The sequence below is a fragment of the Mobula hypostoma genome, chromosome 1, assembly GCF_963921235.1.
Source record: "Mobula hypostoma chromosome 1, sMobHyp1.1, whole genome shotgun sequence".
NCBI classification, from domain to species: domain Eukaryota; kingdom Metazoa; phylum Chordata; class Chondrichthyes; order Myliobatiformes; family Myliobatidae; genus Mobula; species Mobula hypostoma.
Window position 1 is genome coordinate 51,188,755 of NC_086097.1, and position 16,451 is coordinate 51,205,205.

The window sequence follows — 16,451 nt, forward strand, 5'->3', positions numbered from 1 at the left end:
AGAATATGTCCCCAGCATCGAGGACACATACAAAAGGTGATGCCTCAAAAAGGTGGCATCCATCATCAAGGACCCCCATCATTCAGGGCATGCCCTCTTCCCATTACCAGTAAAGAGGTGGTATAGGAGTCTGAAGACACACTCAACTTTTCAGGAACACCTTCACCTCCCCACTCCATCAGACAATGAATTCATGAACATCGCCTCACTCTTTATTCTCCTCTTTTTTGCACTACTTATTTTTTCCTCTATACTTATCGTAATTTATAGTTTTTTTTAATGTATCACAATGCACTGCTGCCACAAAACAAATTTCATGACATATGCCAGTGATATTAAACCTGATTGTGATTCTGATTTTGAAAGGGTAAATAGTTTCAAGTACCAGGGTGTCAACATCATAGATGATCTATTCTGGGCCCACCATATCGAAGCAGTTACGAAAAAGCAGCCGTTACTGTATTTTATGAGGAGTTTGAAGAGATATGCTATATCAACAAAGACTCTGGCAAACTTCTACAAAGGTACCATGGGGAGTATTCTGACTGGTTGGGAAGATGTTGGGAGTCAGTTATTAAGGATGTGGTTTCGAGGTACTTGAGACACATGATAAAATAGGCTGTAGTCAACATTGTTTCCTCAAGGGAAAATCTTGCCTGACAAAATGAAGATCAGATCACATTTTAGGAGTAATTAATGCAGAAAATCAGGTAACTGCAAAGGGTTCATAAACTTTTTCTTGCAACTGTACATTACAGAGGTCCCAGAACAGATCCCTGCAGAACTCCACAAATTACAGTCTTCCAGTTTGAACAAGTTCCTTCAGCCAATACCCCATCTTCTATGCACAAGTCAGTTCTGAATCCAAACAGCCAATTCACTGTGATCCTATGCACCTTAGTCATCTGGATTAGCCTCCCATCAGGGCTTTGTCAAATGCCTTACTAAAATCCATGTTGACAACATCCATTGCCCTACCCTCAATCTCTCATTACCGTGTCAAAAAACTCAATCAAGTTGGTAATGCATGACCTGCCCAACACAAAGCCACACTGGATCTCCCTAAATTGGGCCATAGGTTTCCAAATGCTCATCTATCCCATCCCTAAGAATTTTCTCCAGTAATTTTCTTACAACTGACATGAGACTCACCAGTCTATAGTTCCCTTCTTAAATAGATGTGCAACATTAGCCAGTCCTCTGGGGCCTCTCCCATGGCTAGAGAGGACACAAGCATACTAGTCAAGGGACCAGCAATCTCATTTCTTGCCCCCTTCAACAACCTGGAGTAAATCCCATCAGGCCCTGGGAACTTATCCATTTTAATACTCATTAGGAGGCCCAACATTTCCATTTATACATTCAGCACTGATCTTCTGGTCCTCTATATCCTTTTCCTTGGTAAATACTGAAGCTAAGTACTCAATAACTACCTTACTCACCTTCTCTGCATCCAGGCAAATGCTCCCCCTTTTATCCTTGCGTGGTTCTGCCCTCTCCCTAGTTAGCCTTTTATTCTTGATGCATGTATAGAATGCCTTGGGACCCACCTTAATCCTACTTGCCAAGGACTTTTCATGGCCCCTCCTGGCTTTCCTAATTCTCTTCTTTAGTTCTTTTCTGGCTTCTTAATACTCCTCATGTGCTTCGTTTGATCCTGAATTCCAAAGCTGTACATACTTTTCCTCTTTCTTCTTGACTAAATTCAACACCTCTCTGGACATCAAAGGTTCTCTCATCTTCTATCCACATCCTTCCTTGTAACAGGAACACACCTTTCCTATACTCTGTGCAACTGACCTCTAAACACCCCCCACATATCTGATGTGGACTTTCCAGAGAAAAGGTTCCCAATTAACACCTCCTCATTCCTACCTAATGCCCGCATAATTTGCCCTACTCCAATTTTAAACTCTCCCAAAAGGACCATACCTATCCTTAGCTATAGCTATCCTGACATTTAAGGAGCTGTAGTCACTATTCTCTAACTGTTCATCCACTGAAAAGTCAGTCACCTGGCCAGGCCCTTACCTAACACCAGGTCCAGTACAGCCTCCCCCATCGTAGGACCATCCACATATTGATTTAAGAAACCTTCCTAGATACACTTAAATTCAGCCCCATCTAAACCCTTTACATTAAGCTTCCAGTTTGTATTAGGGAAGTTGAAATCCCCCATGACAACAACCCTATTATTTTTATACATTTCCTTAATCTGATAGCATATCTATTCCTCAATGATCCAGTGGCTATTAGGGGGTCTGTAGGACAACCCTCAGTGGCATTGCACCCTTTCTATTAATGGAAAGAGGGCCAAAGATCTCAGGAAGTGTGAATTGAGAAAAAGAGGAAATAGAAAAACTGGAAAACATTATTGCCACACATGCTTTCAAGATGCAGAAAGCAGTAGTGGGCCAGAAAGTCAAAAAATAAGTTACTATGCTCAGTTAAATTTTATAAATTTAAACTTATGTGAAGTAATAAGGGATGCAGTCTGCAATAGGACCTGAACATGTAAAATCATAAAATAATACAGAAGGCATATAGATTAAGTTTTCCATCTGGACAAACTGTCCTTGCAGTCAGAAAACATGACCAGAAAGCTTACCAGCTGGAAGTCTACCTTGCCCTTGTGGTAACCGTGGAAAAGGATCAGGTGTATGATCATAATATCTATAATCATCCCGAAATCGCTCAACTACATGCCGCCGCCTTTGTCCATCTTCATAATATGGCTCAGGATAATAATAACGAGCGGCAGACTGACCAGCATCACCATTTTCAGAATTAACTTCAGCTAAGAAAGACTGCGATGAGACACCATATTCTCGAGGGACATCTGATATATTACGTGGAATGTACGAATGTCCTGAAGGTCTGTTACTTTCACGTCTAATGATTTCACGAGTTGGTCTTTGGACAGGACCTCGCAGGAAGCTTTGGTTTCGCGAAACCACATCAACTGAAGGATATGCAGATGTTCCTGGCTCCACTAAAACATCAGTCCGCCTTGGAATTGTTGGCCCATGGCGAATAAATGAAGGCATTAAATCTGTAATTAGAAGAATAAACATTAGTTTTTAAAAGCAAGATTTCAAAATGTTACATTCAACAAAATTTACCAGTTTACATTGTTTAAAATGGATCATGACTTTTAAGGACAAGTCTATTTAGTTACAGCAAAAACTCCAATAATCTTAATATTTAGAGTTCCCCATGGTTCCCAGACTCCATTAAGGTCACCTAGTTCTATGGACCATGCTCCCTGTAAACTTACCATATCAACTGAAAATTCAATTCCAAAAAATGAATTAGAAAGGAGCTGGAGAATTAATCGGTGTAAATTCAATAGTCCAGAAAATCTGTCAAATCTGCAAGTCTGGACCACTGAATTTATACTTATTAATTCTCCAACTCGTGTTGGCCAAGACAAATTAATGTGTTGACTAACCAACATATTGATGGAGCTTACTAGATTTCCCCAGAACTACATCAAAATTGTCTCCAGAGTTAGGGTATTTGTGCCCCAATTCACCTCCAGCAACTTCTCTTAAAAATCGGAATTTCCACAGACAGTAGAACACATTTACTTCACAACGTAACTGTCCCTATCAAATTTTGATAATAGGACAACATAATTCATTGGGAAAGATATTCTCGACTTCAATCAGGTGATAAGAATACTTTCACAGTGCCATTCCTTCAAGGGAGCGGTATTCTGAAGGTGCTTAAATTACTATTTAGGCACTACAGCAATAAAGCAAATGAAATCTCAGTTTTTATTGCCTTGTCTGGTTTAAAATTCATGCATCCAGCAGATCTTAACCCTTGTTTGAGGGCTCTGCACAATGAAGATGTAAAATTAAGAAATGATTGTAATAGAGACTCAATGCACATAGAATTACTAAAATACAATTGAATTGTGTTATATTCAATCACAAATACAATGGCTGACTATTCCAATTAACCAGATCCCCTCCCCACCATTAAGCTCTGGTTAGAGTTAGTTATTTCAACAAGGATTAAAAAACATCTTTAGCACAGCCTTGGGATATTGCTTGAAAATTCCTTCTGGAAAATAGTTATGGAAGACACTAAGGATGATTTGGATTTCAGCATCAACATTCTATCCAAACATGTCTAGCAAGACTAATGTAAATTTGTGACTGAAGGATGCAAGATGCAAATTCAGATACAGACTTGAAGAATACAGCAGCTAAGCATTTTGAATTAATTCCTTATGTCAAGAATTATATGGATAAAATAATGGAAATAACTTTTGGTCTTGGTTTCTTAAGGTCAGAAAATTAAACAAGGGAAAATGTTTTAAGGTTAATGTTCTATTTATGAAGGAAGGATCATCTGTAGAGGAAGATCATACAAGGACTCAAAACAGCTTTGTGTAACTGTGGTCTTGCACAAAGCATTATGCTTGCGCAGCTGTGCCAAACAGAATATTTTAGTGGCTCTCCCCTGCCGTGTACGTTTGTAGGTGGCAGTAAGGAGGATCAGCAAAACTGAGAAATTGTATTTTCATCCAAGAAATGTGTAATTTATACAGAACTGTTTCAGCAAGGAAAGAGAACTTTGCAACCAATAATTTAGCATGTCAAATTCAGTTACTTTTTAAACCTAATTTGAGGATACAAAACATTTAATTGATTAACTCCGTAATAAAAGCACTAACCATATACAATTTCAAGTTTAAAATGGATAATATTGAGGAACATAGATAAAAATAAACATGACTGTGACTGCAAGCAATCCTCTAATTCAGCATCATATAATGTGCCAGTTTCACATCAAAACATGCTCCAATGTCACTCACCAATTGACAACTACTAGAGCAAGTACCAAACTTTTATTTAAAAGAAAGCAGAAATAACTTCACAAGAACTCCTTTCTGCACAACAGGGACAAATTCGAAAATTGGAACTAGCTCAACTGTGAAATCATGGGAATATCCTAAACAGTGAAATCATAGAAATACTCCTGCAGACTGAATGCAGATGTTTTACAAAATTAGCATTTAATCTGTGTTTGGTTTGTCTTGTCTACCACATTATCAACACTAAATGCTATATCCTAGTTTGAATGTACAAACTCCTTTTCTTCTCAGAAACCTCTGGAATGTGGTGCTCATTCCTCACATTACATCAGCCTGAAACATTTTGATAAGGACTTCTCTCATCCCATATGACCAGCGCCACCCCCCGAATCCCACTCCAGTACTCGACAGTTAAAATAGTGAAACATCTTGCAGTGACCATGACAAGAGATTCTATCCTTCCACACACTTCTTAAAACCCTCTGCAGCCTTTCAACAACATAGTCCACACTGATTTGAAAGACTTTCTTTTACTCTGCAGCTGACTGTTAGAGCCAATATTGCCCATCTTGAGAACTTCTTACATTCTTCAGATTGACACATGCTTACCTCTAAATCTTTAACCAAATGACCTTCAAAGCCATTTTTCATCTCCAGACCCTTCCTCACCAATCATACCTAGTCAGGTCCACATCACTGCTCCTGTTAAACAGGCAAAAATTCTACTTCCTTGCATCATGTCCAAAATGGAATATTTTCTTCACAATTTTGATTTAACCTTTCCCTTGTTCAGCTGTTACCCCACATCCAAATGTGGGTTGAACTTGCAATATACAAAAAAATTAAATCATAAAAAACATTCACTTTCAGCCCCAGAACATCAGACACTGCTCCACTGATGAATTCATCTTTCAAAGTTTTGATGCCATCAGCACTGGAAAAAAAAGTCTGCAGTTTCGAGTCACCTTTTTCACAACATGGGCATTGCTGGGAGAGGCAACATTTATTATCTATCCTTAATTGCTCTTGGGAAGGAGGTGGCAAGTCACATTCCTGAAACACCTTCTAATGAAGAGTCACTTATGATGCCTTTGCATAGGAATTTTCAAGACACAGTCCATGATGACGAATTGCTTCCACGTCAGGGCGATACTGTTGACGACAACTTCCATAGCTTTGTCAATGACTGATAGATCAAACGTGCATGGAATGTGTTTATCCTAGTTGTGGGCAGCACACTCCCGAACAGCCTTTCATGTTAACAGATCGCCAGTGTTGAAATGCACTGGCAGATACTTTTGCTGTATCCAGTACCCTCAATCATTACTTGTGAAAAGAATCCACTGAGGACTAGCTTCTGTAATTGTGGGGACTTCAGGGGAAATCTGAGCAATACTTCTGGTTGAACACAGCTGCAAATGTTTTGCCACATGTCTGGCACAATCCCCGACACAAATTTAGGGCCCACTTTTCCTCTGCTGAATATAACTTGGCATGTTGCTGCAAGCCTACAATTATCATTAAAGATTCAAATGCAATTTAGTTTACTAATGTGCCTAAGAGTTTAGCTTCCGACAGGGCAAATGTGCAAGAATGTCCTCTCTCAAAAGTCGACTAGAATTAACCAAAAACTTGCATCTGTTACATCTGCTCCCCGAACTGCGTCCTCCTCTTTCGTCCATTCTCAAGGAACTACCTATCTGAGACGTTAACCAAGTTATTGAAACGCAACACGATTCGGATCCTGCACACACCTGGAGGAAACGGCCAGCAATAAGTGGCCCGTGAGGGAATTTTAAACAGACCCACCTCCCCAGCCAAGTCCACCCCGCTCTGGCGCCGTCCGCCCCTGCCTTGCCCGGGCCCCATACTCACTCCTTAGGAGTGGAGACGTCTCCTTTTTGACGTATTTCCCCTGGACCTCAGGCGGCTTGGACGCTTCGTTTTTACTTTTTTTCCTTGATAACATCGCTTTAAAGCAGCGCTCCGCCCCCTCAGCACGGCCGCGCCCGCATCCTGTCACTCGGCCGCCGCGCACACACCGAACGCCGACGCCGAAGCCGCTCCGCCGCCTCAGCCGCAAACTTTAATTCGGACCCCTCCCGCCGCATGCTGGGAACTGGCTCCACCGGGCATGCGCGGAACTGGCCAATGTTTACAAACTGCGGCCAATTAGCAGCGCTGGCTTCACTCGCCACCAGCGGGCTAGCGGGCTTTCACACCTCAGGCTCGCCGCTCCGGCTTACGGGCTGTCTGCCCTCTCGCACCTCTAGTCCTGGGACACAAAAGATTAAATGCGCACACCCGGGGTTGCTAACCCTCAAGCAGTTCCGAGATTTGAAGGATGTGGGAAAGCTTAACCCTGCAAATTGGAGACCATTTATCAGTCGGTTCTTGCCTGAGTTCCGGAGCATTTCCCGCGTTCTAGATCTATGATTTATTATTTGCAAAAAAAAATGCTGCCAACAATCCTAAAATATACATAACAAAGGAACATAGACAGTGAATTAATTTATATCACCTACCTGTTTCTCTAAGCCTCTGGTAAAACAAAATATCTGCAATTTATAAACGTTGGAAAATGTAAACAAAAAGATGTCAATTGGCTCATCGTGTGTGCCAGTTGAAATATAGAGATCCAGCCAAATCCCACTTTCCTACATTTGGTTCACAACCTAACAGGCCAGTTAGTTTAACATCTATAGTTAGGAAAATGCTTGAAGCTATCATTAAAGAAGAAATAGCAAGGCATCTGGAAAGAAATGGATCCATCAGGCAGACACAGCATGGATTCAGCAAAGGCAGGTCCTGTTTGACAAACTTAATGGACTTCTCTGAAGATATAATGAGTGCTGTGGATAGAGGGTTGGCACGTGGCCAAGTGGTTAAGGCGTTTATCTAGTGATTCGAAGGTTGCTAGTTCGAGTCTTGGCTGAGGCAGCGTGTGTGTCCTTGACGACACCGGCGCCAAGCTGTATGGGTCCCTTGGACAACATTGGTATCATGGAGAGGGGAGACTTGCAGCATGGGTCTTCCATACAACCTTGCCCAGGCCTGTGTCCTGGAAACCTTCCAAGGCGCAAATCCATGGTCTCATGAGACTAACGGATGCCTATAAGGATAGAGGGGAACTAATGGACGTTATTTGCTTGGATTTCCAGAAAGCATTCGATAAAGTGCTGCATAAAAGACTTATGCATAAGATAAGGATGCATAGAGTTGGTGGTGATGTACTAGCATGGATAGAGGATTGGTTACCTAATGGAAAGCAGAAAGTTGGGATACATGGATGTTACTCTGCTTGGCAATCGGTGGTGAGTGGTGTGCCACAGGGGTCGGTGCTAGGCCCACAACTGTTCGCGATACACATTAACGATCTGGAAGAGGGGACCGAGTGTAGTGTATCTAAGTTTGCTGATGATACTAAATTGAATGGAAAAGCAAATTGTGCAGATGCGGAGAGTCTGCTGAGAGATATAGATAGATTAAGTGAGTGGACAAGGGTCTGGCGGATGGAGTAAAATGTTGGTAAATGTGAGGTCATCCACTTTGGAAGGAAAAATGAAAGAGCAGATTATTATTTAAATGGGGAAAAATTGCAGCTTGCTGCTGTTCAGAGGAACTTGGAGTGCTTGTGCATGAATCACAAAAAGTTGGTTTGCAGGTGCAGCAGGCTGTCAAGAAGGCAAATGAAATGTTGGCCTTCATTGCTAGAGGGATTGAATTTAAGAGCAGGGAGGTTATGCCGCAACTATACAGGGTACTGGTGAGGCCGCAACTGGAGTACTGTGAGCAGTTCTGGTCTCCATACTTGAAGGAGGATATCCTGGCTTTGGAGGCAGTGCAGAGGAGGTTCACCAGGTTGATTCCAGAGATGAGGGGGTTAGACTATGAGGAGAAATTTGAGTTGCCTGGGACTGTCCTCGCCGGAATTCATAAGAATGAGAGGAGATCTTATAGAAACATATACAATTATGAAAGGGATAGATAAGATAGAGGCAGGAAAGTTGTTTCCACTGGTAGGTGAGACTAGAACTAGGGGGCATAGCCTCAAGATTCAGGGGAGTAAATCTAGGATGGAGATTAGGAGGAACTGCTTTTCCCAGAGAGCAGTGAATCTGTGCAGTTCTCTGCTCAATGAAACAGTGGAGGTGACCTCAGTAGATATATTTAAGACAAAGTTGGATAGATATTGCACAGCAAGGGAATTAAGGGTTATGCGGAAAAGGCAGATAAGTGGAGGTGAGTCCATGGCCAAATCAGCAATGATCTTATTGAATGGTGGAGTAGGCTCAACGGGGCAGATGGCCTACTCCTGCTCCTATTATGTTCTTATGTCTTTGAGACCATATCCAAGTACTGTAAAACAGAAATGAGGGTTTCAGGCAGAGTTTCAATCCCTTATTACCCTATAGTGAAAGTGTTTCCCCTCATACCTTCTTGAATCCTGCTATCATAAATGTTAGCTTAATGCCCTTTGGTTTTTGACTACTCCACTCAGGGAAAAACACCCCTAATTTTCCCCTCATTCCCTTTATTCCTCTCTACTGTCCTCTCTTATTAGAGTCCTTCTTCAGGCCTTTACTTCTTCCATGTATCACTCTTTATATCATAACCTTTCATCATCCTTCCCCACCCACCTACCTTCCTGCTCACCTGGACTTACCCATTTCCTGCCATCTTGTGCTCCTCCCTTCCCCCTACTTTTTTATTCTGGCTTCTGCCGCCTTTCTTTCTAGTTCTGATGAAGGGTCTCAGCCTGAACCAATACTATACATTTTCCTCCATTAATGCTGCCTGATCTGCTGAGTTCCTTCATCATTTTGTGTTGCTCCTAATTTTTTTGATATACACTGCATGATGCAAATCTTAGCGTAAAACAAAGCACATCCAGCCTATCCAATCTTGCAAGTATAATTATCCATTCCTGAAAACATTCTTAAGTATCTGTACAACATTCTTTCCAGTGCAATCATATCCAACTTCTAAGCAAAGACCAAAACTGCATTCAGCCTTTGATCAAACTAATAGAACATCGAACAGTACAGCACAGGAAACGCCCTTTGGCCCACAATGTGTGCTGAACCAGTTAAATTAGTAATCAAATGGCTAACTAGACTAACTATCTAGACACAAAGACAACTAACTTTGCCTCCAACTTTCACCCTGCCCTCAAATTTACCTGGTCCATTTCTGACACCTCCCTCCCCTTTCTTGATCTTTCTGTCTCTGTCTCTGGAGACAGCTTATCTACTGATGTCTACTGTAAGCCTACGGACTCTCACAGCTACCTGGACTATTCCTCTTCCCATCCTATCTCTTGCAAAAATGCCATCCCCTTCTCACAGTTCCTCCGTCTCCGCTGCATCTGCTCTCAGAATGAGGCTTTTCATTCCAGGAAGAAGGAGGTGTCTTCCTTTTTTAAAGAAAGGGGCTTCCCTTCCTCCACCATCAACTCTGCTCTCAAATGCATCTCTCCCATTTCACGCACATCTGCTCTCACCCCATCCTCCTGCCACCCCACTGGGGATAGGGTTCCCCTTGTCCTCACCTACCAGCCCACCAGCCTCCGGGTCCAACATATAATTCTCCGTAACTTCTGCCACCTCCATCAGGATCCCACCACCAAGCACATCTTTCCCTCCTCCCACCTTTCTGCCTCCCTCAGGGATCGCTCCCTACGCGACTCCCTTGTCCATTTGTTCCCCCCATCTCTTCCCAACGATCTCCCTCCCAGCACTTATCCTTGTAAGTGGAACAAGCGCTACACGTGCCCTTACACTTCCTCCCTCACCACCATTCAGGGCCCCAGACTGTCCTTCCAGGTGAGGCGACTCTTCACCTGTGAGTCGGCTGGTGTGATATACTGCGTCTGGTGCTCCCGGTGCGGCGTTCTATATATTGGCGAGACCCGACGCAGACAGGGAGACTGTTTCGCTGAACACCTTCGCTCTGTCTGCAAGAGAAAGCAGGATCTCCCAGTGGTCACACTTTTTAATTCCACGTCCCATCCCCATTCTGATATGTCCATCCATGGCCTCCTCTACTGTCAAGATGAAGCCACACTCAGGTTGGAGGAACAACACCTTACATTCCATCTGGGTAGCCTCCAACCCGATGGCATGAACATTGACCTCTCTAACTTCCGTTAATGCCCCTCCTCCCCTTCTTACCCCATCCCTTATTTATTTATTTATTATTAATTTTTTCCCCCTTTCTTTCTCTCTCTCTTTTTTCTCCCTCTGTCCCTCTCACTATAACTCCTTGCCTGTTCTCCATCTTCCTCTAGTGCTCCTCTCCTCCCATCCCATGATCCTCTCCCTCTCCAGCCTTGTACTGTATCCCTTTTGCCAATCAACTTTCCAGCCCTCCCCCTCCTGTCTTCTCCTATCATTTTGGATCTCCCCCTCCCACTCCCACTTTCAAATCTCTTACTATCCTTTCTTTCAGTTAGTCCTGACGAAGGGTCTTGGCCCAAAATGTCAGCTGTACCACTTCCTATAGATGCTGCCTAACCTGCTGTGTTCCACCAACATTTTGTGTGTGTTGCATCAAAATTACACTTTGCTTCCTGCCACTAATTTTGGATTCAATTTTCTACTCTCCCTGGAATCCCAGTGTTAAGGATTGTTGGACATGGGCATCTGAAAATGTGGATAGTAGGCATTTCTACAAAGGAGAACCAATCTTTAAGAACAACTGTTCAAATTGAAGTGCAACCAGTAATTAGTTTTGAAATTAAAAAGTACAGCTTTATAAGCAAACAGAGCAATACACACACAATGCTGGAGGAACTTAGCAGTTTATTCTGCATCTATGGAGAGAAATAAACAGTTAGTGTTTTGGTCTAAGATCTTTAATCATGAAGGGTCTCAGACTCATATGCCCACTATAGACCTGCTGAGCTCATCCAGCATTTTGTTTGTGTTGTTCAAGATTTCCAGCATCTGCAGCATCTCACCTACAGGACACAGGCTGTTGGGCACACAGCAGGAAGCTGCTTAAGAGATATAGCTTGCAAATTACATTACTGTGAGATATATTCTTGTAAGCATCAGCAAACATGGGGTAATTGGCCTACATCAAAACAAGTATGTGACATTTTCAGTTAAGTTATTTTGAATCATGGTGACAGAGATCGGGAAAGGTTTCAGACCAAACTTATTTTGTCACAAAGCATATCAGACCTGGTCATAGATATACTTATTCTGTCAATCAATAATTGGTACTTTTATGTACCCAGATAGTTAGCTCCCACTAGTTTTGGGTGACTGGGGTTTATGTCCTCTCAAGTTTTTGGATCATTCACATGAATTACTTTGTCCCTGCTAAGGTATTTAAATATTTAGAGGTGTCTAGTTAGTTACAATGTGCTTCCATTGTAAACCAATGACCTTTTCTAAGATTCAAAATATCGAAGTAAACAATGTTATTGTAGCTATTGAAATGTTATGAATCAATTGCACTTATCTTTGTTCTCACAAGCATAAAAACTTGTCTTATTTTGAGTCTTGAAACGTTTTACAGTGATTCTTCCAGGAGCCAGATTTCCACCAGGTCTCCCCTTGAATGCTAATTGTTGTGCTGAATAAAGACCGTTATGAAGTTTGGTCCACGGTCCTTATTCAGTCACAATACCCACAAGCTCTTACTTTTTTTAGACAGCTTACTAAGTGAGACATTGAAAAATCCTCTGCTAAAGTCCACACAGACTAAATAAAATTTACTGGTCTCATTGACCCTTCTCGTTAAGTTCAAGTTCAGATTTATTGTCATTCAACCATACACATGTATATAGCTAAATGAAACAACTATGACCAAGGTGCAAAACTCAGCACATATATCACGGACAGCACCTAAAATAATATTAACTTTTGCCATGGTTTTGGTATAGCTGGACTCTATTGCTCTCAGTAGATGGTCTGGCACTCCATGAGCTTTCAGGATCTTCATCATTTTACCTCAAGCAGGTTCTACTCTATGCATCTATAATACATCTTTGGTTTTATTCTGTTTTAGTTGCCAACATTTATTAATGCCCTTTCTTTGTTTTTTTCCTGATTTTTCTTTTAAGTTCACCCTTAAATTTTACCAATTCTTCAAGTCTTTCTGTATCATGAAGCAGAGATATGGTATCGGTTGTAATAGTGTACCACTTTAAGAATTTAATTAGTATTTGGACTGTGATCGGTTTGCAGCATTGTTCAGGGTGAGGTATCATTACAGCAGATCAATGCTGAATTCCGTTTGAAATCCCTATATCCTTTCTATGTTGTGGTGCTTAAAACCATCCAAAGTATTTCAGGAACATTCGATGTAGAGCTTTGTATAAATGCACCAAACCAATATTCCCTTGAACTCCACTTCTCTACACATCATCTGCATTCCATTAGTTTTGTTGTTTATATATCTGACCGTGATATTTTGGTGATCCATGTACATAAATCTGCACTTGCATTTCACTGTTATGAAAAAAATGTGAAAAAAGGCTCTCTGATTGACATTCACAATTGAGAAACAGAGGCCCATTACCCAATTTGTGACAGAAGTTAGTGCATCATATAAATGGATATTTTGGACAATCAATGTGAGTTGTATGGTCACTAGCAAGACACTGTACAAGTTAGACATTTGATGAAACCTTCCAATAATAGATACAGCTTAACTTTGTAACCCTAGTTGCCTTAGAGACAGTTAAACAGAAATTATCCACATACATCAATTCACCATTACCAACACGGTTTATTCTTCTACATAACCAGACGCATATTCAACTGTCTAGTACAACTAAATGTGAAATACTCTGTTGATGGACAAGGCATATAAGAAAAATGCAAAGTAATGATATTTCACCTTAAATGTTATGTCAAATCATAATGTACGGGGACTGGAAGCATATCCCCATGAAGGTCACGTACAGTAACAGGGTGTTGAAACACTCAGAAGTATTCACATACAGATCCTGAAATCTAAAATGATTTTGTATTTACAGTATATGGCTGCTTTTGTAACCTGCAGAATAGTTCATAAGACTTATGCTAATATTAATTGATTGCTATGGCATTTCAACCAAGGGTGGACCTCAGGTGACAGAATCAAATTGTGCAGTTCATTAGATCAAAAATGCAGACGCAACTCAATTTTCATTTTGAAGTCATTCATTTTGTTCTCATTTTCATATATTTTAAATACAAATGGAAGGAATTATGTTTCAAAGGAACGTGCCATAACTCAAAATATTTTGGGTGAACAATTGCAAAAATTCTTTTTAAACATAACATTTGCAATTTACCATGTGTACGTTGCCATTTGACATGGAGGTTTCACTCTGTATGTCAAATGTTGTACAAAGTAGAGACTTTTTAAAAATAGAGTTAACAGATAAGGGAACAGTCATGAAACTCCATGTTTTCGGCTTTTCATCTATGTGTTTTTCTGGGTATGACAAAGGGAAAATAGATAACATAAAGGCAACTCCAAATTACAGGAAATTACTCCAAGTGTAAGTGTTCCCAAAACTGTTGTTTCAGGTTCTATCTGAAAAAATTTGAGAACCAAGGAAACTCTTCTATTTCATCCAAGACAGGTTTCTCATCCCACCGTTGACTATTGAATGGTTCCCTACTATGATAAGATGGATTCTTGACCTCACAATCTACCTCATTATGATCTTGCACCTTATTGTTGACCTGCATGACACTTTCTCTGTAGCTATTACACTTTATTTTGCATTCTGTTATTGTTTTACCTTATTGTGCCTCAATGCACAGTGTAATGATTTGTCTGTGCGTACAGTATGCAAAGCAAGCTTTTCACTGTATGTCAGTACTGTACATGTAACAATAAACCAATTCCAGTTCTCCCATGCTCTAACAGCAAAATGGTTTGGCATCATTCCTGATCAAATGCAGACTCCACAGCAACACCTCATAAAGTCAGAGTGGGAAGGAGCACCCATGCCAAGAATGGAGAATATTTCAAATATAACCTGGGTTATATTTCTGGGTACCACCTGGGCAGCATTCATTTCCATTTGCTGCCTGACCTGCTGAGTTCCTCCAGCACATTGTGTGTGTTACACTTAAAATGACCACATTTGTAAACTCAGAAAATAGACCATCTGTCCTAACCATCAGTCACCTTTGCAAGATATATATATATACTTTATAATATAATATTTTTATATATAATACTTTACTTTAAAATTCACTATTCCTGAAACAAAAAGGTAATTTAAAAATATAGGGAAGACAGGTTGTGGTGATGGGTTCATCCTCATTGTTAGATTTCCTGCTATTTCTGTCAGCCCTATTAAGGGCCCAGTTGATTTCCTTCACCTTGTAGCCATTCTATAGGAACGTTGTGAGTGATCATCTTGTTTCCTTGGGGAGACTCTCTGAGTCCAAAATAGTTTCTGCACGGTTAATCAAAGCAGAAAGAACCACTCTACATTGGGAGGTGTGATGGTGGCTGTTACTGTCGAGATACAAATCTATGTAAGTGGGTTTCTGATAGACACCGTATCTGAGGCTACTACTTTCCGTCATATTAGAATGCCTAGGAATGGGAAGCAATCACTGTTCTCCATCTCCCTTGTGAATTGGATGTTTGGACGTATACTGTTCAGATGGTCGTGGAACTATTGGAGTGCCTGGTGTACAGAGTGGCTGCAAGGTGAAGGAAATCAATTGGGCCCACTAAAGGGCTGACAGAAAAACCAGGACACCTGACAATGAGGAGGAACCCGTTGCCACTGCCGGTCTTCCCTACACTTGCGTGGTTTATATAACCATATAACAATTACAGCATGGAAATAGGTCATCTCGGCCCTTCTAGTCTGTGCCGAACTCTTAATCTCACCTAGTCCCACCGACCTGCACTCAGCCCATAACCCTCCATTCCTTTCCTGTCCACATAACTATCCAATTTAGCTTTAAATGACAACATCGAACCTGCCTCAACCACTTCTGCTCCTCACTGGTCTGTAATTACCCGGACTATCCCTACTACCTTTTTTGAACAAGGGGACAACATTCGCCTCCCTCCAATCCTCCATTCCCGTGGACAATGAGGACATAAAGATCCCAGCCAGAGGCTTAGCAATCTCTTCCCTCACCTCGTGGAGCAGCCTGGGGAATATTCCGTCAGGCCCCGGGGACTTATCTGTCCTAATGTATTTTAACAACTCCAACACCTCCTCTCCCTTAATATCAACATGCTCCAAAACATCAACCTCACTCATATTGTCCTCACAGTCATCAAGTTCCCTCTCATTGGTGAATACCGAAGAGAAATATCCATTGAGGACCTCGCTCACTTCCACAGCCTCCAGGCACATCTTCCCACCTTTATTTCTAATCGGTCCTACCTTCACTCCTGTCATCCTTTTGTTCTTCACATAATTGAAGAATGCCTTGGGGTTTTCCTTTACCCTACTCGCCAAGGCCTTCTCATGCCTCCTTCTTGCTCTTCTCAACCTCTTCTTAAGCTCCTTTCTTGCTTCCCTATATTCCTCAATAGACCCACCTGATCCTTGCTTCCTAAACCTCATGTATGCTGTCTTCTTCCACCTGACTAGATTTTCCACCTCACTTGTCACCCATGGTTCCTTCACCCTACCATT

At 41.4% G+C, this 16,451-nt stretch overlaps 1 protein-coding gene across 2 annotated transcripts in view; it reads right to left on the reverse strand.

Moving 5' to 3' along the window:
* The window catches only part of sav1 (salvador family WW domain containing protein 1), a 35,372-nt gene extending 28,446 nt beyond the window's left edge, over positions 1–6,926 (reverse strand). For both annotated transcript variants that reach the window (XM_063065812.1, XM_063065719.1), the window contains exons 1-2: positions 6,704–6,926; positions 2,609–3,052 (exon numbers count right to left, since the gene is read on the reverse strand). In XM_063065812.1, coding sequence (XP_062921882.1) covers positions 2,609–3,052; positions 6,704–6,797 — 538 coding nt within the window. In that variant the 5' untranslated portion in view covers positions 6,798–6,926. The remainder of the gene's footprint in view (positions 1–2,608; positions 3,053–6,703) is intronic.
* Positions 6,927–16,451: the final 9,525 nt, after the last annotated feature.